The sequence below is a fragment of the Phyllobates terribilis genome, unplaced genomic scaffold (assembly GCF_046119375.1).
Source record: "Phyllobates terribilis strain yellow unplaced genomic scaffold, ASM4611937v1 Scaffold_8__6_contigs__length_399053987, whole genome shotgun sequence".
Classification (NCBI taxonomy): domain Eukaryota; kingdom Metazoa; phylum Chordata; class Amphibia; order Anura; family Dendrobatidae; genus Phyllobates; species Phyllobates terribilis.
Genome location: NW_027362768.1, coordinates 382,036,544 through 382,063,774, shown reverse-complemented (window position 1 = coordinate 382,063,774; position 27,231 = coordinate 382,036,544). Strand labels below are relative to the sequence as shown.

The 27,231-nt window shown below is 49.3% G+C and overlaps 1 protein-coding gene across 6 annotated transcripts in view; it reads left to right on the top strand.

Annotated features, from left to right (window-relative positions):
• The window catches only part of LOC141157597 (contactin-4-like), a 278,609-nt gene that overhangs the window by 243,724 nt on the left and 7,654 nt on the right, over nt 1-27,231 (top strand). For all 6 annotated transcript variants that reach the window (XM_073645060.1, XM_073645061.1, XM_073645058.1 and 3 more), the window contains 12 exons: nt 5,149-5,244; nt 12,729-12,932; nt 13,101-13,203; nt 13,877-14,061; nt 14,381-14,517; nt 14,621-14,750; nt 15,129-15,279; nt 20,065-20,192; nt 20,396-20,571; nt 20,744-20,864; nt 22,235-22,393; nt 22,593-22,742. In XM_073645060.1, the coding sequence (XP_073501161.1) occupies nt 5,149-5,244; nt 12,729-12,932; nt 13,101-13,203; nt 13,877-14,061; nt 14,381-14,517; nt 14,621-14,750; nt 15,129-15,279; nt 20,065-20,192; nt 20,396-20,571; nt 20,744-20,864; nt 22,235-22,393; nt 22,593-22,742 (1,740 nt within the window). The remainder of the gene's footprint in view (nt 1-5,148; nt 5,245-12,728; nt 12,933-13,100; nt 13,204-13,876; nt 14,062-14,380; nt 14,518-14,620; nt 14,751-15,128; nt 15,280-20,064; nt 20,193-20,395; nt 20,572-20,743; nt 20,865-22,234; nt 22,394-22,592; nt 22,743-27,231) is intronic.

Here is a 27,231-nt window from a genome sequence, read left to right as displayed (position 1 = left end):
AGCGCTGCCACTCTGCGGCCTCTGTCCTCAGCGCTGCCACTCTGCGGCCTCTGTCCTCAGCGCTGCCACTCTGCGGCCTCTGTCCTCACCTCTGTGGCCTCTGTCCTCAGCACTGCCATTCTGCATCCTCTGTCCTCAGCGCTGCCACTCTGCGGCCTCTGTCCTCAGCGCTGCCACTCTGCGGCCTCTGTCCTCAGCGCTGCCACTCTGCGGCCTCTGTCCTCAGCGCTGCCACTCTGCGGCCTCTGTCCTCAGCGCTGCCACTCTGCGGCCTCTGTCCTCAGCGCTGCCACTTTGCGGCCTCTGTCCTCAGCGCTCGCACTCTGCGGCCTCTGTCCTCAGCGCTGCCACTCTGCGGCCTCTGTCCTCAGCGCTGCCACTCTGCGGCCTCTATCCTCACCTCTGTGGCCTCTGTCCTCAGCGCTGCCACTCTGCGGCCTCTGTCCTCAGCGCTGCCACTCTGCGGCCTCTGTCCTCACCTCTGCGGCCTCTGTCCTCAGCGCTGCCACTCTGCGGCCTCTGTCCTCAGCGCTGCCACTCTGCGGCCTCTGTCCTCAGCGCTGCCACTCTGCGGCCTCTGTCCTCAGCGCTGCCACTCTGCGGCCTCTGTCCTCAGCGCTGCCACTCTGCGGCCTCTGTCCTCAGCGCTGCCACTCTGCGGCCTCTGTCCTCACCTCTGTGGCCTCTGTCCTCAGCGCTGCCACTCTGCGGCCTCTGTCCTCAGCACTGCCACTCTGCGGCCTCTGTCCTCACCTCTATGGCCTCTGTCCTCAGCGCTGCCACTCTGCGGCCTCTGTCCTCAGCGCTGCCACTCTGCGGCCTCTGTCCTCAGCGCTGCCACTCTGCGGCCTCTGTCCTCAGCGCTGCCACTCTGCGGCCTCTGTCCTCAGCGCTGCCACTCTGCGGCCTCTGTCCTCAGCGCTGCCACTCTGCGGCCTCTGTCCTCAGCGCTGCCACTCTGCGGCCTCTGTCCTCAGCGCTGCCACTTTGCGGCCTCTGTCCTCAGCGCTCGCACTCTGCGGCCTCTGTCCTCAGCGCTGCCACTCTGCGGCCTCTGTCCTCAGCGCTGCCTCTCTGCGGCCTCTGTCCTCAGCGCTGCCACTCTGCGGCCTCTATCCTCACCTCTGTGGCCTCTGTCCTCAGCGCTGCCACTCTGCGGCCTCTGTCCTCAGCGCTGCCACTCTGCGGCCTCTGTCCTCACCTCTGCGGCCTCTGTCCTCAGCGCTGCCACTCTGCGGCCTCTGTCCTCAGCGCTGCCACTCTGCGGCCTCTGTCCTCAGCGCTGCCACTCTGCGGCCTCTGTCCTCAGCGCTGCCACTCTGCGGCCTCTGTCCTCAGCGCTGCCACTCTGCGGCCTCTGTCCTCACCTCTGTGGACTCTGTCCTCAGCGCTGCCACTCTGCGGCCTCTGTCCTCAGCACTGCCACTCTGCGGCCTCTGTCCTCACCTCTGTGGCCTCTGTCCTCAGCGCTGCCACTCTGCGGCCTCTGTCCTCAGCGCTGCCACTCTGCGGCCTCTGCCTCAGCGCTGCCACTCTGCGGCCTCTGTCCTCAGCGCTGCCACTCTGCGGCCTCTGTCCTCAGTGCTGACACTCTGCGGCCTCTGTCCTCAGCGCTGACACTCTGCGGCCTCTGTCCTCAGCGCTGACACTCTGCGGCCTCTGTCCTCAGCGCTGACACTCTGCGGCCTCTGTCCTCAGCGCTGACACTCTGCGGCCTCTGTCCTCAGCGCTGCCACTCTGCGGCCTCTGTCCTCAGCGCTGCCACTCTGCGGCCTCTGTCCTCAGCGCTGCCACTCTGCGGCCTCTGTCCTCAGCGCTGCCACTCTGCGGCCTCTGTCCTCAGCGCTGCCACTCTGCGGCCTCTGTCCTCAGCGCTGCCACTCTGCGGCCTCTGTCCTCAGCGCTGCCACTCTGCGGCCTCTGTCCTCAGCGCTGCCACTCTGTGGCCTCTGTCCTCACCTCTGTGGCCTCTGTCCTCAGCGCTGCCACTCTGTGGCCTCTGTCCTCAGCACTGCCACTCTGCGGCCTCTGTCCTCACCTCTGTGGCCTCTGTCCTCAGCGCTGCCACTCTGCGGCCTCTGTCCTCAGCGCTGCCACTCTGCGGCCTCTGTCCTCAGCGCTGCCACTCTGCGGCCTCTGTCCTCAGCGCTGCCACTCTGCGGCCTCTGTCCTCAGCGCTGCCACTCTGCGGCCTCTGTCCTCAGCGCTGACACTCTGCGGCCTCTGTCCTCAGGGCTGACACTCTGCGGCCTCTGTCCTCAGCGCTGACACTCTGCGGCCTCTGTCCTCAGCGCTGACACTCTGCGGCCTCTGTCCTCAGCGCTGACACTCTGCGGCCTCTGTCCTCAGCGCTGACACTCTGCGGCCTCTGTCCTCAGCGCTGACACTCTGCGGCCTCTGTCCTCAGCGCTGACACTCTGCGGCCTCTGTCCTCAGCGCTGCCACTCTGCGGCCTCTTAAAGCGAGACTTCTGCGACCTGCAACAGTCTGTGGGACGCGAGACCGCACAGCAGGAGACATGGGGAGAATGCAACGTAACATGACGTAGAGCGCAGGGTACAGAGACAGCTGGGAAAAGTGCCAGAGACAGCAGTACAGAGAGCGCAGTGTACAGAAACAGCCAAGGATAGTGCGTAGGGTGCAGAGACAGCCAAGGATAGTGCTTAGGGTGCAGAGACAGCCAAGGATAGTGCGTAGGGTGCAGAGACAGCAGCACAGAAAGAAAGTTGAGGATACTACCAGAGACTGCAGAAAAGAGAGCGCATGGTAGAGACAGCTGGAGATAGTGCCAGAGACAGCAGCACATAGACAGCAGCACATAGACAGCAGCACAGAGACAGCAGCACAGAGAGCGCAGGCTACAGAGACAGACGGAGATAGTGCCAGAGACAGCAGCACAGAGAGTGCAGGGTACAGAGACAGCCGTGGATAGTTAACACAGAAAGAAAGCTGAGCATACTACCACAGACTGCAGAAAAGAGAGCGCAGAGTTCAAAGACAGCAGCACAGAGAACGCAGGGTGCCGAGACGGCAGCATAGAGAGCGCAGAAATCAGAGACAGATGGAGACAGCACCAGAGATTAGCGCACAGAGAGAGCGCAGGGTACAAAGACAGCCTGGGAAACTGGCAGAGACTGTAGCGAAGATGCAGCAGAATATAGACAGCTAGGTTTAAAAAGTGCATGGAACGGAGAGACAGCAGAGGATAGACAGCCAGGTAGATGGAGAGACTGCAGGCGAGTGGAAAAGAGATTTAGTTACAGCAAACTGAACTGTATATGAAGACTGTAGAGAGACATGACTGCATGAATGACGAGAGAGCGCCGTGTAAGAAATGTAGAGAGACAGCAGACATGGCGGTATCTATGAGCTCAGTGTGGGGGCTTTATATTAGGCCCCCTGTATACAGAGTATATAGAGGCAGCAGACAGCAGGTGTATGAGACCCCGAGGTATTGTATTTTCAGAGCGATCCCGCTGACATTGCAATGTTCCTCATTAAATATACATTTTATAAATGTAAAGGTCGAGGGGGAGATCAGCGTCGTACAGTCATCTGCCGCTCGTCATGTAATAACGGGAATAAGTCATTACAATTATGTGTTATTAGCACCGTCTGCCGCTCTGAGAGGATATTCTGCATAATGCCGACTCCAGACCATCATATGTCATCATAATGCCGCCCATAGATCCTCCGCTATACAGCTGCCCGCATAAATCATATATCCATGTCCTATAAAATCTCCATTACAAGCGCTAAAGCACCAAACACCTTGCACTGAAATCTGTCAGATCCGTCCATACAGAATGAAGGAACGGACAAAACCCACAACAGACATTCACATGATGCATTGTTCAAAAACCTGTATACATACTACTATAATACTGTCCCCTATGTACAAGAATATAACTACTATAATACTGCTCCTATGTACAAGAATATAACTACTATAATACTGTCCCCTATGTACAAGAATATAACTACTATAATACTGTCCCCTATGTAGAAGAATATAACTACTATAATACTGTCCCCTATGTACAAGAATATAACTACTATAATACTGCCCCTATGTACAGGAATATAACTACTATAATACTGCCCCCCATATACAAGAATATAACTACTATAATACTGCTACTATGTACAAGAATATAACAACTATAATACTGCCCCCTATGTACAAGAATATAACTACTATAATACTGCTACTATGTACAAGAATATAACTACTATAATACTGCCCCCTATGTACAAGAATATAACTACTATAATACTGCTCCTATGTACAAGAATATAACTACTATAATACTGCCCCCTATGTACAAGAATATAACTACTATAATACTGCTACTATGTACAAGAATATAACTACTATAATACTGCCCCCTATGTACAAGAATATAACTACTATAATACTGCCCCCTATGTACAAGAATATAACTACTATAATACTGCCCCATGTACAAAAATATAACTACTATAATACTGCCCCCATTGTACAAGAATATAACTACTATAATACTGCCCCCTATGTACAAGAATATAACTACTATAATACTGCTCCTATGTACAAGAATATAACTACTATAATACTGCCCCCTATGTACAAGAATATAACTACTATAATACTGCTCCCTATGTACAAGAATATAACTACTATAATACTTCTCCCTATGTACAAGAATATAACTACTATAATACTGCCCCCTATGTACAAGAATATAACTACTATAATACTTCTCCCTATGTACAAGAATATAACTACTATAATACTGCCCCCTATGTACAAGAATATAACTACTATAATACTGCTCCTATGTACAAGAATATAACTACTATAATACTGCACCTATGTACAAGAATATATCTACTATAATACTGCCCCTATGTACAAGAATATAACTACTATAATACTGCCCCCTATGTACTAGAATATAACTACTATAATACTGCCCCCTCTAATGAAGTAGACATCTCTGAGTTGATAGTGTTATGTTTGTATGTGGGGTCTTCACTCTTTTTCTTTAGGTTATGATGACTTGTATCAGTGTCTGGTACTTTTTGTTGTTTGTTATATTTCAGGAGTTTCTGTGACTTTCTGTGATCGCAGTCCGGTATAATTATGTAACTGTTTCTTCCCTGCAGATCTCGATTCCTTCCAGACCCGGCCCCGCAGTACGGTGTATGTACGGGAGGGACAGGGGATGGTGCTGCTGTGCGGTCCTCCTGCTCATTCTGGAGGTGAATCTACATTGATTACGTATGGTGGATCGCCCTCTGCTGTTTATTCTCTGCACTGTTCGCTGTCACATGGATTGTGGCATCCTTAGACTCTGGCGCCTCCTATTGTCTGGTCACGTGATCACTTTAAGGTGACAGCTGAGGAGGTTGCTGCAATCTTTCATGATAATCTTATTAATTGCTCTTCCCAAGATTCTCTCTTACATGCAAAAACATCTCGATCCATGTTCTGCTCTCTAAGATGCTTTTGTGTCTCACTTCCTCATCATTACAATCTCTGCTGTCGGTGATACATTGTATCATCCTGGAATCAGAGCTGATTAGTTCACACATTGCGGAGACTCTATACAATTATCACAAGCAAAGAACACGAAGAGGTCGGGACAGGTTCTCTACATCTGAATGGAAATGGTTATCTTACACACAGCAAGCAGAGGTGCAGGATTCTGCTTCACATACACTGAGCCCCTGCTGCACTCATGTTATACAGTGGGCAAAATAAGTATTTGATTCGCTGCTGATTTTGCAAGTTTTCCCACCTACAAAGAATGGAGAGATCAGTAATTTTTATCGTAGGTCACTTCACCTGTGAGAGACAGAATCTAAAAATAACAACCAGAAAATCACATAGTATGATTTTTAAACGATTAAATTGCATTTTATTGCATGAAATAAGTATTTGATCACCGACCGACCAGTGAGAATTCACAGACCTGTTAGTTTTTCTTTAAGAAGCCTTCTACTCTGCACTCATTACCTGTATTAATTGCAGCTGTTTGAACTCGTTACCTGTATGGAAGACACCTGTCCCCACACTCAATCAATCACACTCCAACTTCTCCACCATGGCCAAGACCAAAGAGCTGTCTAAGGACACCAGGGACAAAATTGTAGACCTGCACAAGGCTGGGATGGGCTACAGGACAATAGGCAGCAGCTTGGTGAGAAGGCAACAACTGTTGGCACAATTATTAGAAAATGGAAGAAACACAAGATGACGGTCAATCTTCCTCGGTTTGGGACTCCATGCAAGATCTCGCCTCGTGGGGTAAGGATGATTCTTAGAAAGGTCAGGAATCAGCCCAGGACTACACTGGAGGACCTGGTCAATGATCTGAAGAGAGCTGGGATCTCAGTCTCAATCATTACCATTAGTAACACACTGTGCAGTCATGGATTAAAATCTTGAAGGGCACTCAAGGTCCCCCTGCTCACGCCAGCACATGTTTATTCCCGTTTGATGTTTGCCAATGACCATCTCGATGATCCAGAAGAGAAATGGGAGAAGGTCATGTGGTCAAATGAGATCAAAATAGAACTTTTTGGTATAAACTCCACTCGCTGTGTTTGGAGGAAGAAGATGGGTGAATACAACCCCAAGAACACTGTCCCTACCGTGAAGCATGGTGGAGGAAACATCATACTTTGGTGCTGCTTTTCTGCAAAGGGGACAGGACGACTGCATAATATTGAAGGGAGGATGGATGAGGTCATGTATCGCGAGATTTTGGCCAACAAACTCCTTTCCTCGGTAAGAACATTGAAGATGGGTCGTGGCTGGGTCTTCCAGCATGATAATGACCCAAAACACACAGCCAGGACAACTAAGGAGTGGCTCCATAAGAAGCATTTCAAGGCCCTGGAGTGGTCTAGCCAGTCTCCAGACCTAAACTTCTTTGGAGGAAGCTGAAACTCAATGTTGCCCAGCAACAGCCCCGAAACCTGAAAGATCTGGAGAAGATCTGTATGGAGGAGGGGGCCAAAATCCCTGCTGCAGTGCGTGCAAACCTGGTCAAGAACTACCGGAAACGTCCGACCTCTGTGATTGTAACAAAGGTTTCTGTGCCAAATATTAAGTTCTGTTTTTCTATTGTATCAAATACTTATTTCATGGAATAAAATGCAAATTAATTATGTAACAATCCTACAATGTGATTATCTGGATTTTATCTTTAGATTCTCTCTCTCACAGGTGAAATGACCTATGATAAAAATTACTGATCTCTCCATTCTTTGAGGGTGGGAAAAATTGCAAAAGTTTTTTTTGCAGAATATCAAATACTTATTTTCCCCACTGTATATGGCAGCAATATTCTGTATATGGCGGCATCACATTATATGTGGAAAATTCTATATGGTGAAATTGTACACTGCTCAAAAAAATAAAGGGAACATTGAAATCCCCCCTCCTAGATCTGAATGAATGAAATCTTCTCATTGAATACTTTGTTCTGTACAAAGCTGAATGTGCTGACAACAAAATCACACAAAAATCATCAATGGAAATCACATTTATTAACCAATGGAGGCCTGGATTTGGAGTCACCCCCAAAATTAAAGTGGAAAAACACACTACAGGCTGATCCAACTGTGATGTAATGTCCTTAAAACAAGTCAGAATGAGGCTGAGTATTGTGTGTGGCCTCCACGTGCCTGTATGACCTCCCTACACGCCTGGGCATGCTCCTGATGAGGCTGAGTATTGTGTGTGGCCTCCATGTGCCTGTATGACCTCCCTACAACGCCTGGGCATGCTCCTGATGAGGCTGAGTATTGTGTGTGGCCTCCACGTGCATGTATGACCTCCCTACAACGCCTGGGCATGCTCCTGATGAGGCTCAGTATTGTGTGTGGCCTCCACGTGCCTGTATGACCTCCCTACAACGCCTGGACATGCTCCTGATGAGGCTGAGTATTGTGTGTGGCCTCCACGTGCCTGTATGACCTCCCTACACGCCTGGGCATGCTCCTGATGAGGCTGAGTATTGTGTGTGGCCTCCACGTGCCTGTATGACCTCCCTACAACGCCTGGGCATGCTCCTGATGAGGCTGAGTATTGTGTGTGGCCTCCACGTGCCTGTATGACCTCCCTACAACGCCTGGGCATGCTCCTGATAAGGCTGAGTATTGTGTGTGGCCTCCACGTGCCTGTATGACCTCCCTACAACGCCTGGGCATGCTCCTGATAAGGCTGAGTATTGTGTGTGGCCTCCACGTGCCTGTATGACCTCCCTACAACGCCTGGACATGCTCCTGATGAGGCTGAGTATTGTGTGTGGCCTCCACGTGCCTGTATGACCTCCCTACAATGCCTGGGCATGCTCCTGATGAGGCTGAGTATTGTGTGTGGCCTCCACGTGCCTGTATGACCTCCCTACAACGCCTGGGCATGCTCCTGATGAGGTTGAGTATTGTGTGTGGCCTCCACGTGCCTGTATGACCTCCCTACAACGCCTGGGCATGCTCCTGATGAGGCTGAGTATTGTGTGTGGCCTCCACGTGCCTGTATGACCTCCTTACAATGCCTGGGCATGCTCCTGATGAGGCTGAGTATTGTGTGTGGCCTCCACGTGCCTGTATGACCTCCTTACAACGCCTGGGCATGCTCCTGATGATGCTGAGTATTGTGTGTGGCCTCCACGTGCCTGTATGACCTCCCTACAACGCCTGGGCATGCTCCTGATGAGGTTGAGTATTGTGTGTGGCCTCCACGTGCCTGTATGACCTCCCTACAACGCCTGGGCATGCTCCTGATGAGGCTGAGTATTGTGTGTGGCCTCCACGTGCCTGTATGACCTCCCTACAACGCCTGGGCATGCTCCTGATGAGGTTGAGTATTGTGTGTGGCCTCCACGTGCCTGTATGACCTCCCTACAATGCCTGGGCATGCTCCTGATGAGGCTGAGTATTGTGTGTGGCCTCCACGTGCCTGTATGACCTCCCTACACCGCCTGGGCATGCTACTGATGAGGCTGAGTATTGTGTGTGGCCTCCACGTGCCTGTATGACCTCCCTACAACGCCTGGGCATGCTCCTGATGAGGTTGAGTATTGTGTGTGACCTCCACGTGCCTGTATGACCTCCCTACAACGCCTGGGCATGCCCCTGATGAGGCTGAGTATTGTGTGTGGCCTCCACGTGCCTGTATGACCTCCCTACACGCCTGGGCATGCTCCTGATGAGGCTGAGTATTGTGTGTGGCCTCCACGCGCCTGTGTGACCTCCCTACAATGCCTGGGCATGCTCCTGATGAGGCTGAGTATTGTGTGTGGCCTCCACGTGCTTGTATGACCTCCCTACTATGCCTGGGCATGCTCCTGATGAGGCCGAGTATTGTGTGTGGCCTCCACGTGCCTGTATGACCTCCCTACAACGCCTGGACATGCTCCTGATGAGGCTGAGTATTGTGTGTGGCCTCCACGTGCCTGTATGACCTCCCTACAACGCCTGGGCATGCTCCTGATGAGGCTGAGTATTGTGTGTGGCCTCCACGTGCCTGTATGACCTCCCTACTATGCCTGGGCATGCTCCTGATGAGGCTGAGTATTGTGTGTGGCCTCCACGTGCCTGTATGAGCTCCCTACAATGCCTGGGCATGCTCCTGATGAGACTGAGTATTGTGTGTGGCCTCCACGTGCCTGTATGACCTCCCTACTATGCCTGGGCATCCTCCTGATGAGGCTGAGTATTGTGTGTGGCCTCCACGTGCCTGTATGACCTCCCTACAATGCCTGGGCATGCTCCTGATGAGGCTGAGTATTGTGTGTGGCCTCCACGTGCCTGTATGACCTCCCTACACGCCTGGGCATGCTCCTGATGAGGCTGAGTATTGTGTGTGGCCTCCACGTGCCTGTATGACCTCCCTACACGCCTGGGCATGCTCCTGATGAGGCTGAGTATTGTGTGTGGCCTCCACGCGCCTGTATGACCTCCCTACAATGCCTGGGCATGCTCCTGATGAGGCTGAGTATTGTGTGTGGCCTCCACGTGCCTGTATGACCTCCCTACAACGCCTGGGCATGCTCCTGATGAGGCTGAGTATTGTGTGTGGCCTCCACGTGCCTGTATGACCTCCTTACTATGCCTGGGCATGCTCCTGATGAGGCTGAGTATTGTGTGTGGACTCCACGTTCCTGTATGACTTCCCTACAACGCCTGGGCATGATCCTGATGAGGCTGAGTATTGTGTGTGGCCTCCACGTGCCTGTATGACCTCCCTACAATGCCTGGGCATGCTCCTGATGAGACTGAGTATTGTGTGTGGCCTCCACGTGCCTGTATGACCTCCCTACTATGCCTGGGCATGCTCCTGATGAGGCTGAGTATTGTGTGTGGCCTCCACGTGCCTGTATGACCTCCCTACAACGCCTGGGCATGCTCCTGATGAGGCTGAGTATTGTGTGTGGCCTCCACGTGCCTGTATGACCTCCCTACAACGCCTGGGCATGCTCCTGATGAGGTTGCGGATGGTCTCCTGTGGGATCTCCTCTCAGACCTGGACTAAAGCATCCGCCAACTCCTGGACAGTCTGTGGTGCAACGTGACGTTGGTGGATGGAGCGAGACATGATGTCACAGATGTGCTCAATCGGATTCAGGTCTGGGGAACAGACGGCCAGTCCATAGCTTCAATGCCTTCATCTTGCAGGAACTGCTGACACACTCCAGCCACATACTCCAGCCACATGAGGTCTGGCATTGTCCTGCATTAGGAGGAACCCAGGGCCAACCGCACCAGCATATGGTCTCACAAGGGGTCTGAGGATCTCACCTCGGTACCTAATGGCAGTCAGGCTACCTCTGGCGAGCACATGGAGGGCTGTGCGGCCCTCCAAAGAAATGCCACCCCACACCATTACTGACCCACTGCCAAACCGGTCATGCTGAAGGATGTTGCAGGCAGCAGATCGCTCTCCATGGCGTCTCCAGACTCTGTCACGTCTGTCACATGTGCTCAGTGTGAACCTGCTTTCATCTGTGAAGACCACAGGGCGCCAGTGGCGACTTTGCCAATCCTGGTGTTCTGTGGCAAATGCCAAGTGTCCGGCACGGTGCTAGGTTGTGAGCACAACCCCCATCTGTGGACATAGGGCCCTCATACCACCCTCATGGAGTCGGTTTCTAACCGTTTGTGCAGACACCTGCACATTTGTGGCCTGCTGGAGGTCATTTTGCAGGGCTCTGGCGGTGCTCCTTCTGTTCCTCCTTGCACAAAGGCGGAGGTAGCGGTCTTGCTGCTGGGTTGTTGCCCTCCTACGGCCCCCTCCACGTCTCCTGGTTTACTGGCCTGTCTCCTGGTAGCGCCTCCAGCCTCTGGACACTACGCTGACAGACAGAGCAAACCTTCTTGCCCAGCTCGCATTGATGTGCCATCCTGGATGAGCTGCACTACCTGAGCAACTTCTGTGGGTTGTAGAGTCCGTCTCATGCTACCACGAGTGTGAAAGCACAACCAACATTCAAAAGTGACCAAAACATCAGCCAGAAAGCACTGGTACTGAGATGTGGTCTGTGGTCCCCACCTGCAGAACCACTCCTTTATTGAGGGGGTCTTGATAATTGGCAACAATTTCCATCTATTGTCTATTCCATTTGCACAACAGCATGTGAAATTGATTGTCAATCAGTGTTGCTTCCTAAGTGGACAGTTTGATTTCACAGAAGTTTCATTTACTTGGAGTTATATTCTGTTGTTTAAGTGTTCCCTTTATTTTTTTGAGCAGTGTAGTTACATACGGAGGGTGCATTGTGCCCCTGGTGTGAGATGTGATATACGGAGGGTGCATTGTGCCCCTGGTGTGAGATGTGATATATGGAGGGTGCATTGTGCCCCTGGTGTGAGATGTGATATATGGAGGGTGCATTGTGCCCCTGGTGTGAGATGTGATATATGGAGGGTGCATTGTGCCCCTGGTGTGAGATGTGATATACGGAGGGTGCATTGTGCCCCTGGTGTGAGATGTGATATACGGAGGGTGCATTGTGCCCCTGGTGTGAGATGTGATATACGGAGGGTGCATTGTGCCCCTGGTGTGAGATGTGATATACGGAGGGTGCATTGTGCCCCTGGTGTGAGATGTGATATACGGAGGGTGCATTGTGCCCCTGGTGTGAGATGTGATATATGGAGGGTGCATTGTGCCTCTGGTGTGAGATGTGATATATGGAGGGTGCATTGTGCCCCTGGTGTGAGATGTGATATACGGAGGGTGCATTGTGCCCCTGGTGTGAGATGTGATATACGGAGGGTGCATTGTGCCCCTGGTGTGAGATGTGATATACGGAGGGTGCATTGTGCCCCTGGTGTGAGATGTGATATACGGAGGGTGCATTGTGCCCCTGGTGTGAGATGTGATATACGGAGGGTGCATTGTGCCCCTGGTGTGAGATGTGATATATGGAGGGTGCATTGTGCCCCTGGTGTGAGATGTGATATACGGAGGGTGCATTGTGCCCCTGGTGTGAGATGTGATATACGGAGGGTGCATTGTGCCCCTGGTGTGAGATGTGATATACGGAGGGTGCATTGTGCCCCTGGTGTGAGATGTGATATACGGAGGGTGCATTGTGCCCCTGGTGTGAGATGTGATATACGGAGGGTGCATTGTGCCCCTGGTGTGAGATGTGATATATCTTGTGTATATCGTGCCCCTGTTATGTGATTTTATATTTTTGGACATTCTTCATCTCCCATTCACTGCACAGAGCTGGTCTATGCCTGGATCTTTAATGAGTATCCGCCATTCGTGCAGCAAGACAACCGCAGATTTGTGTCACAAGTCACCGGGAATCTTTACATCGCCAAAGTGGAGCCGCCTGACTCCGGAAACTACACATGTGTGGTGACGAACACGGTGACAAACACTCGAGAGCTGGGGCCCAGCACACCACTCACTCTCCGAACGGACGGTGCGTGCGAGCGCAGTCAGCAGAAAAATCTTACATTACTTTCTTTTATTCCATTTTTTTTTATTCCTCTTCTTAAAAAATGCCACATTTCACCTGCATCTTATACATCATGTCTGTGTGGCTGCGTCCTGCACACGGCGTCTCCTCACCGTCCTTATCTGTCCACAGGAGTGATGGGAGAATATGAGCCAAAAATCGAGGTGCATTTCCCAGAAACGGTGGCTGCAGCGAAGGGCTCCACGGTCAAACTGGAGTGTTTTGCACTGGGAAAGTAAGTCACAATATAGAAAGCTCCGACTAAATGATTAATTTCTATACATGAACCAGGAGGCCCAGTCTGAGTACTGGCTGCACATAAGGGGAGATCTTTACAGAATATTTCCCGGAAGCACAGGTCCTATTAGAATATATGGGTGATACATAGTGGAATCCATTGTGATACATTGTATGAGTGATACGTTGTTTATTTCCAAACGATACCTTGTTTAGTTTAAATGATACATTGTATAATCCTGAGTGATACGTTGTTTATTTCCAGACGATACCTTGTTTCATTTAAATGATTCATTGTTTTGTCCATTGTGATACATTGTTTAATCCTCATCACCGGCCACATTACACAAACAATATTCCATTAAGTGCAGGAAATAATCGATTTCTGCAATTGACAATTTTCTGCCGCTCGCCATAAAGTGGTGAAACATGAGCAAAAAATTGAAAACTGTCACCGAATGTTAGAGTTTCCTTCCCCAGTACAAAAGTGAATTACCCCAATCTCGGACATATCCGGCCTATTCACAAGGGTTGTCCTCAATCCTGAATTATGCCCATTCCCAGTTCCCCTCCGCACTCTGGGAGACAACCTTCCTGAATGATGTAAAGGCTGCCATATTGGTTGTCACCCTTATCTCCACCTGCCACTTCTTTTTTATATCTACCAATAGTCCGGTCCCGACAATCACTTGGAGGAGGGCGGACGGTAAAGCCATATCCCGCAAAGTTCGGCGCCACCGATCCAGCGGAGTTTTGGAGATTCCCAACTTCCAGCAGGAAGACGCCGGCCCCTATGAATGTGTGGCGGAGAATACGCGGGGGAAGAACATGGTGCGAGGGCAGCTCACGTACTTTGGTATGAATAGGGCGTAATAGGCAAAATCACCAAAAATATACATAACCGTTATTTGTTGACCCAAGATATATCAGTCCTGGACAAGTGATCAGAGGAGGGAATGTATCTGTGCTTACCTAGGGGCCAGGGAGGGCCAGTGGCGGACATATTGGTCACCCAGCTCCGAGCAGACACCATGCCTCAGTAGGACAGGACGACTCCAGGAGGTTTCCTGTGAGGTCCCGAATACAGAAATAATGGGAATATCAGATTGTTTTCCTGCAGTGGGGATTCTTTTAAATGCAGAGGAAATTTACACATATTATAATGTCATCTGCAGCTCCACCCGCCTGGATCCAAAAGATCAACGATGCTCATATCGCCATCGAGGAGAACATATTATTAGAGTGTAAAGCCAGCGGGCGACCAAAGCCGACATACTCCTGGCTGAAAAATGGACAACGCCTGCAGAGCAAAGTAAGCAGTATCACAATGTACAGGATTAGATACGCAGACTTAGACAGTGTATCTAGTCTTATCATGTCTGCTCTGTGTTTGCTCATTCTTTTCTGTTCCTCAGGGCCGTCTCCAGATAGAGCACGGGAGTCTCACCATCACCTCCGTGAACAGCTCAGACTCAGGAATGTATCAGTGTTTAGCAGAAAACAAACATGGGACCATATACTCCAGCGCCGAGCTGCGTGTCATCGGTGAGTACACACTCCTATCTGACATCAGATTAATGCAATCACTGGAATCATCATTCTGCAAGTATGAGTCTCTCTGATGAACATCCCATAACCTTCTGTATGTCCTGCACAAAGACACTCCAGGTACGAGAGGGACCGTAATGGGGTCATTTGTCAGGCCTCCATATCTCGTCCTGTATCCTGCATAGATTTCAGTGATGTCAGCAGTTTGTCATGAGTCAGCCATGAAAACCGCTGAAGTTTAGACTTGAATAGCAGGGGGGTTCGGTTTGAAAGTCCTTAATAACTCCATCTGGGGGATACTTGTAATCTTTGTGCCCACAATATATTCCCCACAACTTTTGTATTTTATGGAATTAACTTATTTTCTTGTTTCAGCGGTGGGTCCAGACTTTTCTTCAGCCTTTGTTAGACGAGTGACATTAGGAAAAGTCGGGGGCTTCGTTCTGATTGAGTGCAAACCTAAAGCTTCTCCTAAGCCCACCATTAACTGGAAGAAAGGAAGGGACTTGGTGCGGCCAAATGCAAGGTGAGTTAATGGAGCAAATATTGGGTGATACAATACTAGTAAAAATAAGCTTTAGCAAGTAGTTGTTACCCAGTCAGTATGAAGACCCTCAGGAAGTCCCTGGCACTGTGGTAGTCCTGGACATCTTGTTTCCATCCTCAGCTTTCTTGGACATGCTACATGAGGACTGGCTTGGCTCTGCACTATCTATGGGGGGGCTGCCATGATTTCCTGCAATAACGTTGGCTCGGAGCCTTGATGCATAGGAGGCCGTCCATGGCCCTCTTGAGGGAGACCCTCGCCACATGCACTTGTCCCCTCGTGGCCTTTCTGTTCTCGCACAAAATTATTGACTTTGGTTTTCAGCTCGGGGTCATTGCTCAACTTTCTCTTGATTTTCCAAAAACTCAATGTTCACTTGTAACTTGTTTTGTGCCATCTGCTGCTGTAATGTGACCATCTGCTGCAACAAGTCTACAAATGTCTTCACTGGAGCCACAGCTCTGAAGCTTCATCACTTTATAATATTCCTCTCCTCGGCGGCCCTGGATCAGGCTCAAACATGGGTCCTGTCCAACTTATGTCATCTCCTCCAGCCAAGGTCACCGGAGTTCAGGACATTATCTGACTCATGTTGTCTCTGGTAACAAGAAAGAATGTTGCTCCAAAAATAAATATCCAGCTTGTCCTTAGCTACAGCACTTATGAAAAGTATTCACCCCTCACGTTATACTCTGCAATGACAGTGAATCGAAGTGGAATGGACAATGATGAACAGAAAACAAATATTTATGACCGTTCTGAAACACAAAGTAACTGATTGCAAAAGTATTCACCCTCCTTGGACTTGTTGCATTATCTTCTATAATGACCTTGAATCACAGTGGATTATATTTGATTTTTTCTGAAACTGAAGAACAGTTCCTTTCACCAGAAGTAAATGATTGCAAAAGTATTCATCCCCTTTAATTTAATATTCTGCCATACAGGATTACAAGATTTTTTCTGTGAGAATAGAAGGCTGTTCACTTGTTCCTCATTCATGTTAAAGGGGTTGTCTGCCTTAGAAAAAAAATGTTTTTTACATTCTTTTGGGGCAGTATTTGGCTGGAGGACCCCAGAAGTCCATGTATTATACAGATGGCTTGTTGATTACAGTTGGAATTGTGTAATTCTTCATTTCTCCTGTGGGAGTGCTGCAGGGGAATTAAACACTTGCTTTTGGATCGGATTTGATCACTGGGCAATCGAGCAGCAGGACGTCGGGTCATCCGCTTCTGATCGGGGTCCCTTATTTAGGTGGACCGCTGTACTAGCCCCTTTGTTTTACTGCGACTGGTGAAGGCAGCGAGGCAAGAAATGGGAAAGGACAGAAATAAAATCGATTGTCCATAGAAGAAAAAAGCTGTGATTTCCCATCTGATAAGAGGCGTCTGGAGTCATCCGAGTCTGACGAGGACGTATTATCCGCGGCTGATACTGGATTTAATGCTCAGGAAGAAATTGCGCGCTTTAGCCAGAGACTTAATGGCGTTTATGTGCAGCCGATCCACAGCTGTGACACAGAATAGAGCCGGCGCAGTCGCGGCTGGGATTTGGCCGGGGATGAATGTCGGCTAATGGCTGTCGTTGCAGCGCAGCTATTCCAGTCTCATTAGAAGCTCTCAGAGAATTTTTAGTTTCAAACGCATTTCCTGAAGCTGCGAATGAATCCAGCGCCGTCTGTAATTCCGATTAACCAGCTGAATAACGGGATTTTCATAGACTGCGCAGATAATGAAAACGTATGGACGATGGCCCGTACTTAACACACAGCGCTCAACCACCTCTGCTGCATGAGGATAAACCTAACGTGCTGCGGTGGCAAAATTTAAAGACAAATACTTTCATTTTATTCCTTTATAGGGGTCAAAGCACAATTCTACTGATACACAGGTACAAATCCTCTCCATGTATACAGAGATACATGATGAGATTCTGTCTGCAGCCACCACTAGGGGGAGCTCCCTGTATACTAAGATGCATGATAAGATCCTGTCTGCAGTCACCACTAGGGGGAGCTCCCTGTATACAGAGATACATGATAAGATCCTGTCTGCAGTCACCACTAGGGGGAGCTCCCTGTATACAGAGATACATGATAAGATTCTGTCTGCAGCCACCACTAGGAGGAGCTCCCTGTATACAGAGATACACGATGAGATCTTGTCTGCAGCCACCACTAGGGGGAGTTCCCTGTATACTAAGATACATGATAAGATCCTGTCTGCAGCCACCACTAGGGGGAGCTCCCTATATACAGAGATACATGATAAGATCCTGTCTGCAGTCACCACTAGGGGGAGCTCCCTGTATACAGAGATACATGATAAGATCCTGTCTGCAGTCACCACTAGGGGGAGCTCCCTGTATACAGAGATACATGATAAGATCCTGTCTGCAGTCACCACTAGGGGGAGCTCCCTGTATACAGAGATACATGATAAGATCCTGTCTGCAGTCACCACTAGGGGGAGCTCCCTGTATACAGAGATACATGATAAGATCCTGTCTGCAGTCACCACTAGGGGGAGTTCCCTGTATACTAAGATACATGATAAGATCCTGTCTGCAGCCACCACTAGGGGGAGCTCCCTATATACAGAGATACATGATAAGATCCTGTCTGCAGTCACCACTAGGGGGAGCTCCCTGTATACAGAGATACATGATAAGATCCTGTCTGCAGTCACCACTAGGGGGAGTTCCCTGTATACTAAGATACATGATAAGATCCTGTCTGCAGCCACCACTAGGGGGAGCTCCCTATATACAGAGATACATGATAAGATCCTGTCTGCAGTCACCACTAGGGGGAGCTCCCTGTATTCAGAGATACATGATAAGATTCTGTCTGCAGTCACCACTAGGGGGAGTTCCCTGTATACTAAGATACATGATAAGATCCTGTCTGCAGTCACCACTAGGGGGAGCTCCCTGTATACAGAGATACATGATAAGATTCTGTCTGCAGCCACCACTAGGGGGAGCTCCCTGTATACAGAGATACAAGATAAGATCCTGTCTGCAGTCACCACTAGGAGGAGCTCCCTGTATACAGAGATACATGATGAGTTTCTGTCTGCAGCCACCACTAGGGGGAGCTCCCTGTATACAGAGATACATGATAAGATCCTGTCTGCAGTCACCACTAGGGGGAGCTCCCTGTATACAGAGATACATGATAAGATCCTGTCTGCAGTCACCACTAGGGGGAGTTCCCTGTATACTAAGATACATGATAAGATCCTGTCTGCAGCCACCACTAGGGGGAGCTCCCTATATACAGAGATACATGATAAGATCCTGTCTGCAGTCACCACTAGGGGGAGCTCCCTGTATTCAGAGATACATGATAAGATTCTGTCTGCAGTCACCACTAGGGGGAGTTCCCTGTATACTAAGATACATGATAAGATCCTGTCTGCAGTCACCACTAGGGGGAGCTCCCTGTATACAGAGATACATGATAAGATTCTGTCTGCAGCCACCACTAGGGGGAGCTCCCTGTATACAGAGATACAAGATAAGATCCTGTCTGCAGTCACCACTAGGAGGAGCTCCCTGTATACAGAGATACATGATGAGTTTCTGTCTGCAGCCACCACTAGGGGGAGCTCCCTGTATACAGAGATACATGATGAGTTTCTGTCTGCAGCCACCACTAGGGGGAGCTCCCTGTATACAGAGATACATGATAAGATCCTGTCTGCAGTCACCACTAGGGGGAGCTCCCTGTATACAGAGATACATGATAAGATTCTATCTGCAGCCACCACTAGGGGGAGCTCCCTGTACACAGAGATACACGATGAGATCTTGTCTGCAGCCACCACTAGGGGGAGTTCCCTGTATACAGAGATACATGATAAGATTCTGTCTGCAGCCACCACTAGGGGGAGCTCCCTATTTACAGAGATACATGATAAGATTCTTTCTGCAGCCACCACTAGGGGGAGCTCCCTGTATACAGAGATACATGATAAGGTTTTGTGTGCAGCCACCCCTAGGGGGAGCTCCCTGTATGCAGAGATACATGATAAGGTTTTGTGTGTAGCCACCCCTAGGGGGAGCTCCCTGTATACAGAGATACATGATAAGATTCTATCTGCAGCCACCACTAGGGGGAGCTCCCTGTATACTAAGATACATGATAAGATTCTGTCTGCAGCCACCACTAGGGGGAGCTCCCTATATACAGAGATACATGATAAGATTCTTTCTGCAGCCACCACTAGGGGGAGCTCCCTGTATACAGAGATACATGATAAGGTTTTGTGTGCAGCCACTCCTAGGGGGAGCTCCCTGTATGCAGAGATACATGATAAGGTTTTGTGTGCAGCCACCACTAGAGGGAGCTCCCTGTATGCAGAGATACATGATAAGGTTTTGTGTGCAGCCACCACTAGGGGGAGCTCCCTATATATAGAGATACATGATAATATTATGTCTGCAGCCACCACTAGGGGGAGCTCCCTGTATACAGAGATACATGTTAAGGTTTTGTCGCAGTCACCACTAGGGGGAGCTCCCTGTATATAGAGATACATGATTAGGTTTTGTCGCAGTCACCACTAGGGGGAGTTCCCTGTATATAGAGGTACATGATAAGGTTTTGTCGCAGTCACCACTAGTGGGAGCTCCCTGTATACAGAGATACATGATGACATCCTGTCTTCAGTCACCACTAGGGGGAGCTCCTTGTATATATTATACAGCTATATTCAGGAAATAATCAGATTTTCATGATTGTCTGTTGTTTTGCAGAATTGCAATTTTAGATGATGGGAGTTTGAAGATTTCTAACCTCACCAAGGCAGATGCTGGGAGTTATACCTGTACGGCCACCAATCACTTTGGCACTGCCAGCAGCACAGGAACTTTGGTGGTGAAGGGTGAGCAACATTTTTACTAGCAAATTTCTCTGTTAGAAGGGTCCTCCTATAATAAACTGATCATGGGGTGTCCGTCTGCTTAGACCGTCAGTGTTCATGGACATGTTGGGTCCCCCAAAACAAGATACGCTCTTAGTAGCCACTTTCATTGCCAATGCTGATAAGATACCGCTATGATCGCTTTGTCTCTGTTTCCATCTCAGATCCTACACAGGTTTTGGTGCCTCCTTCCAGTATGGATGTCACAGTAGGAGAGAGCATCGTGCTGCCCTGCCAGGTCTCTCACGACCACTCCCTGGATATCTCCTTCTCCTGGGTCTTCAATGGACAATTGATTGACTTTCAGAAAGATGGAGAACACTTTGAGCGAGTTGGAGGAGTGAGTATGGCTCCACCTGGAGTAGTCACTAATAGGAGCCTGTGCTCCATCTGTTCTGGGCACAGCTGAGATGCTCTACTTATTGTATCTCTGTGGAGGTGGTGATCTCAGAGACTTTTCTGATTGTATTTGCATGTTTCCAAGTTCCTCGAATCATTTTTTTCTTCCACAGCAAGACTCTGCTGGCGATTTAATGATAAGGAGCATCCAACTAAAGCATGCTGGGAAATACATCTGCCTGGTGCACACCAGTGTAGATAAACTGTCCGCAGGAGCTGATCTCATTGTCAGAGGTAAATGTGGAGTTAACTCTCTACTGAAAGTCAATGTAACTATTGTTTCCTAATGAAACTTCACCCTGAAACTGAAAATATGATTTAACTTTTCAATAATCTCTAGCCATCTCGCTCCCCCCATGTTACCATGTCAGTGGTCTCCTACAGAGCTGAAATCTGTAAGCATCTGTTCCCCATCATAGGGTTCATCTTCCAACCATTCATGAGAGGGACCGCAATGGGGTCGTGCGTCATCCCTCAATCCAGCTTTTTGTCCCTGATCATGTCTGAAGGACTGAGGAGGACTCTAAAGACATTGCTATACTTTTAGGAGTCATAAAAATAAGAATAAAGTGCAATTATGACCATAATGTAGAAAGTTGTAAAAGAAACAATCTTTATTTTGAAATATTAAAAAGATTTTTATAAAATAAAACACACAATTGAGGTAATTAATAAAATGGCATCACATTGCAAAAGATGTATACAAAAATATAAATAATTGACTCCCCCAAGATGAAGGCATTACGGCTGAAGCGCGCGTCGGGGATCTGGTATTCACTTCTTAATTAGGTAATTTCATCTTCTTACATCTTTTCTGATCCTATCTTGGATCATGCTACAATTGATTGCCTAGGAATGTCAGTATTTATTTGTCTATATTCAGACTTAGTACTTACCCATTACGTGTATTTTGTGCTCCTTGGACTCTATCATTAAATTACTGTCCTGCGTACTATTCATGTTTGTAGCTGTTACATATTTATATGTTTGTATACATCTTTTGGAATGTGATGCCATTTTATTAATTGGCTCAATTGTGTGTTTCATTTTATGAAAATCTTTTTTAATATTTCACTGTAAAGATTGTTTATTTTATAACTTGCTACATTATGGTCTTAATTGCACTTTTTTCTTATATGCTCTCTCCATTATTTTGGTGCATGCCATATACACTATAGTCCTATTAGCTAAGTACTTACCATTACCACCTTTACTGATTTATTGACCTTTTTTGTGTACTTATGCAAATTTGCCTAAATTTGATTGACCTCTAGGAGTCATCATGTGATACAAGCCAGAATAGGATCGGAGACTAAAATCGGAGTTCCTCCTAAACTCCTATCGCTTTAAGTGGCGCAGGAGGGAAGTCAGCATTGTAGTTACACGATTGCTGCATAGGCCCAGATTTAGGGCTTTAAAATTCTTAAAATGCCCACTTAAAGACATATGTTTTGTTTGTAGCTGGAATACTCCTTTAAGGCAGCCACTATAATACAATGTATCCCTCAGTGACACTTTTATGTCTTTATGTCCAGCTTGTTAATTACCCATCTGGATGAGGGGCTAGACTGTATGGTGGGATCAATCATTTGTGTTTTCTGAAGGACCCCCGGGACCACCAGATGCTCTCACAGTGGAGGAAATCACAGATACCACTGCCCAGTTATCCTGGATGCCAGGAGTGGACAATCACAGCCCCATCACCATGTATGTGGTACAGGCTCGGACGCCGTTCTCGGTGGGCTGGCAAGCAGTCAGTACAGGTGAGAGTAATTTCTTAAGTCCTGCCACTCATTGCACTGAAGATCACTACAGTCATCCTCTCCCCCTCCTGAAATGGCTGATAACAGAGAGTACAAGATTGTATTCACCGCTCCTACAGTCAGCCGCTCCCCAACCGATAACGGAGAGTTGTCAATAAAATGAACTGCTTAGGAGATACATTTATTTGTGTTGTTTTAGTGCCCGAGATTGTGGATGGCCGATCCTTCACATCCACTGTGGTCGGTCTGAGTCCGTGGGTTGAGTACGAATTCCGAGTGATCGCCATCAACCAGATCGGAATCGGAGAGCCCAGCCCCCCATCCGACAAGAGGAGAACAGAAGAAGCCCGTGAGTAGCGCTCGTTAATATAACGTTTTACTGGTCTCTGACTGCAGAGGATTATTATAGAAATATAATTGATTGCCGCTTGACGAGGCTGCCGGTACGTGCCGGGAGATGGCAGCCGGATAACTAATTCCGGTCTCGAGTTCGACTTTGATGTCTGTCTGAAAGCAGCTGCACAATGGAGGAGATGACCTTGAACAAGCAGCAACATCTGCAAATCTTCGAGAAATCACAAGATGAAATGTGAGCACAATAGCAAGAGGATAAGAATGCAAAAGTCTGGAGAATTTATACAGTACCTGGCCGTGACCACTATAGAAGCGACGGAGCTGCTGTGTTCCGGCAGCATCCAAGAATGTCCAGCCGTCACCAGTAACAGCTGATCGGCAGGGGAGCCAAGTGTCGCAGCTTCACCAATCAAATATTGATGGACTATGCTTAGGAATAAAAGAATGTAGTGGCCAAACCCTTAAATCACAAAAAAACAAACAATTTCCACTGAATTTCAGCCCTTATATAAAATGACCTGCTAAGTGGAAAGTGTTAACAAGGACAAGGCAGCTGATGTCACTCTCTCAGGCTGATTGAATTATAAGAGCAGACTGGTGGCTTTATTATGGTGATGGTGGTCGAAATCATTGTTTTATTCTGTTATCCATGGTTACCACATGGAAACATGTGCAGTCAGCATCGATTTGAATCAAAAAGGTTTTACAGGCAAGGGCATTGCTGCTTGTAAGATTGACCGTAAATCGACCATTTCTTGAATCTTCTAAAACTTCAAAGATGTAGGTTCAATTGCTGTTAAGAATAAAACTTTAGGGCATCCAAGAAAGTCCAGCAAGTGATAAGACCGTCTCCTAAAGAGGATTCTGCTATGGGATTGGTTCATCACCAGTGCAGAGCTTGCTCAGGAATGGCAGCAGGCAGGTGTCAATGCATCTGCAGGCACAGGGAGACAAAGGGAAATTGGAGCCTGCCTGGTGTCAAGAAGGCAATAAAGAAGCCACTTATCTCCAAGAAAATGATCACGGACAGACTGACATTCTGCAGGAAGTGCAGGGTCCGGACTGCAGTGGACGGGGGTAGAGTTATGTTCTCTGATGAAGCCCCTTTAGACTGTTTGGGACATTTGGAAGAATGATTGTCCAGAGAAGAGAAGGTGACGCTGCCATGAGTCCTGTGTCTGCTGGTAATGATGCCCCTGAGACCATTTATGTGTGGGGGCTTCTCATCCATGGAGGGGGATTACTCACAATGTGCGGGGACTTCTCAGCCATGAGGGGTGGCTCACCTACAATGTATGGGGTCTTTTCATCCATGGAGGGGCTCACTTACAATGTGTGGGGGCTTCTCATCCATGAAGGGGGATTACTCACAATGTGTGGGGTCTTTTCATCCATGGAGAGGGCTCACTCACAATGTGTGGGGGCTTCTCATCCATGGAGGGGATCACTCACAATGTGTGGGGGCTTCTCATCCATGGAGGGGGATTACTCACAATGTGCGGGGACTTCTCAGCCATGAGGGGTGGCTCACCTACAATGTATGGGGTCTTTTCATCCATGGAGGGGCTCACTTACAATGTGTGGGGGCTTCTCATCCATGAAGGGGGATTACTCACAATGTGTGGGGTCTTTTCATCCATGGAGAGGGCTCACTCACAATGTGTGGGGGCTTCTCATCCATGGAGGGGATCACTCACAATGTGTGGGGGCTTCTCATCCATGGAGGGGGCTCACTCACAATGTGCGGGGGGCTTCTCATCCATGGAGGGGATCACTCACAATGTGTGGGGGCTTCTCATCCATGGAGGGGATCACTCACAATGTGTGGGGGCTTCTCATCCATGGAGGGGCTCACTCACAATGTGTGGGGGCTTCTCATCCATGGAGGGGATCACTCACAATGTGCGGGGGGCTTCTCATCCATGGAGGGGGTCACTCACAATGTGTGAGGTCTTCTCATCCATGGAGGGGATCACTCACAATGTGTGGGGGCTTCTCATCCATGGAGGGGCTCACTCACAATGTGTGGGGGCTTCTCATCCATGGAGGGGCTCACTCACAATGTGCGGGGGGCTTCTCATCCATGGAGGGGGTCACTCACAATGTGTGAGGTCTTCTCATCCATGGAGGGGATCACTCACAATGTGTGGGGGCTTCTCATCTATGGAGGGGATCGCTCACAATGTGTGGGGGCTTCTCATCCATGGAGGGGCTCACTTACAATGTGCGGGGGCTTCTCATCCATGGATGGGGTCACTCACAATGTGTGGGGGTTCTCATCCATGGAGGGGGATCACTCACAATGTGTGGGGGCTTCTCATCCATGGAGGGGATCACTCACAATGTGTGGGGGCTTCTCATCCATGGAGGGGGCTCACTCACAATGTGTGGGGGCTTCTCATCCATGGAGGCGATCACTCACAATGTGTGGGGGCTTCTCATCCATGGAGGGGATCACTCACAATGTGTGGGGGCTTCTCATCCATGGATGGGGTCACTCACAATGTGTGGGGGTTCTCATCCATGGAGGGGGATAACTCATAGTGTGCTGGGGCTTCTCATCCATGGAGGGGGTCACTCACGATGTGTGGGGACTTCTCATTATGGAGGGGATCACTCACATTGTGTGGGGGCTTCTCATCCATGGAGGGGGTCACTCACAATATGTGGGGGATTCTCATCCATAGAGGGGAATCACTCACAATGTGTGGGGGCTTCTCATCCATGGAGGGGATCACTCACAATGTATGGGGGCTTCTCATCCATGGAGGGGAATCACTCACAATGTGTGGGGCTTCTCATCCATGGAGGGGATCACTTACAATGTGTGGGGTCTTCTCATCCATGGAGTGGGTCACTCACAATGTGTGGGGGCTTCTCATCCATGGAGCGGGATCACTCTCAATTTGCGGGGGCTTCTCATCCATGGAGGGGATCACTCACAATTGAATGAATAAAAAAACAGCATCTAAACCTCCTCCAAGAACAACGTCTCCCATCATCCAGGACAATATGGGGATGATGCTTTATCCTCCATGAAGGAAACCAAGTCACAAGGAAAAAGTGAGAACTATGTGGTCGGGGAACAAAACTGACATTCTGGGTCCATGGCAAAAACAAAACCCAGAAAATGTGATAACTCTGATCTCTGATGAGACAAGAATGGGCGACCATCAGTCAGGATCTGCCTAGAAGCCGATATCCAGCTGCCGGGGGAATGGCAGAAGTGCGGAGAATAAGGGGCAGGAGTGTGGAGAATAAGGGGCAGGAGTGTGGAGAATAAGGGGCAGAAGTGTGGAGAATAAAGGGCAGGAGTGTGGAGAATAAGGGGCAGGAGTGTGGAGAATAAGGGGCAGAAGTGTGGAGAATAAGGGACAGGAGTGTGGAGAATAAGGGGCAGGAGTGTGGAGAATAAGGGGCAGGAGTGTGGAGAATAAGGGGCAGGAGTGTGGAGAATAAGGGGCAGGAGTGTGGAGAATAAGGGGCAGGAGTGTGGAGAATAAGGGGCAGGAGTGCGGAGACTAAGGGGCAGGAGTGCGGAGAATAAGGGGCAGGAGTGCGGAGAATAAGGGGCAGGAGCGCGGAGAATAAGGGGCAGGAGCGTGGAGAATAAGGGGCAGGAGCGTGGAGAATAAGGGCCAGGAGCGTGGAGAATAAGGGGCAGGAGCGTGGAGAATAAGGGGCAGGAGCGTGGAGAATAAGGGGCAGGAGTGTGGAGAATAAGGGGCAGGAGTGTGGAGAATAAGGGCCAGAAGCCTGGAGAATAAGGGGCAGGAGTGTGGAGAATAAGGGGCAGGAGTGTGGAGAATAAGGGCCAGAAGCCTGGAGAATAAGGGGCAGGAGTGTGGAGAATAAGGGGCAGGAGTGTGGAGAATAAGGGGCAGAAGTGTGGAGGATAAGGGGCAGGAGTGTGGAGGATAAGGGGCAGGAGTGTGGAGGATAAGGGGCAGGAGTGTGGAGAATAAGGGGCAGGAGTGTGGAGAATAAGGGGCAGGAGTGTGGGGAATAAGGGGCAGGAGTGTGGAGAATAAGGGGCAGGAGTGTGGAGAATAAGGGGCAGGAGTGTGGAGAATAAGGGGCAGGAGTGTGGAGAATAAGGGCCAGAAGCCTGGAGAATAAGGGGCAGGAGTGTGGAGAATAAGGGGCAGGAGTGTGGAGAATAAGGGCCAGAAGCCTGGAGAATAAGGGGCAGGAGTGTGGAGAATAAGGGGCAGGAGTATGGAGAATAAGGGGCAGGAGTGTGGAGAATAAGGGGCAGAAGTGTGGAGAATAAGGGGCAGGAGTGTGGAGGATAAGGGGCAGGAGTGTGGAGGATAAGGGGCAGGAGTGTGGAGGATAAGGGGCAGGAGTGTGGGGAATAAGGGGCAGGAGTGTGGAGAATAAGGGGCAGGAGTGTGGAGAATAAGGGGCAGGAGTGTGTAGAATAAGGGGCAGGAGTGTGGAGAATAAGGGACAGAAGTGTGGAGAATAAGGGACAGAAGTGT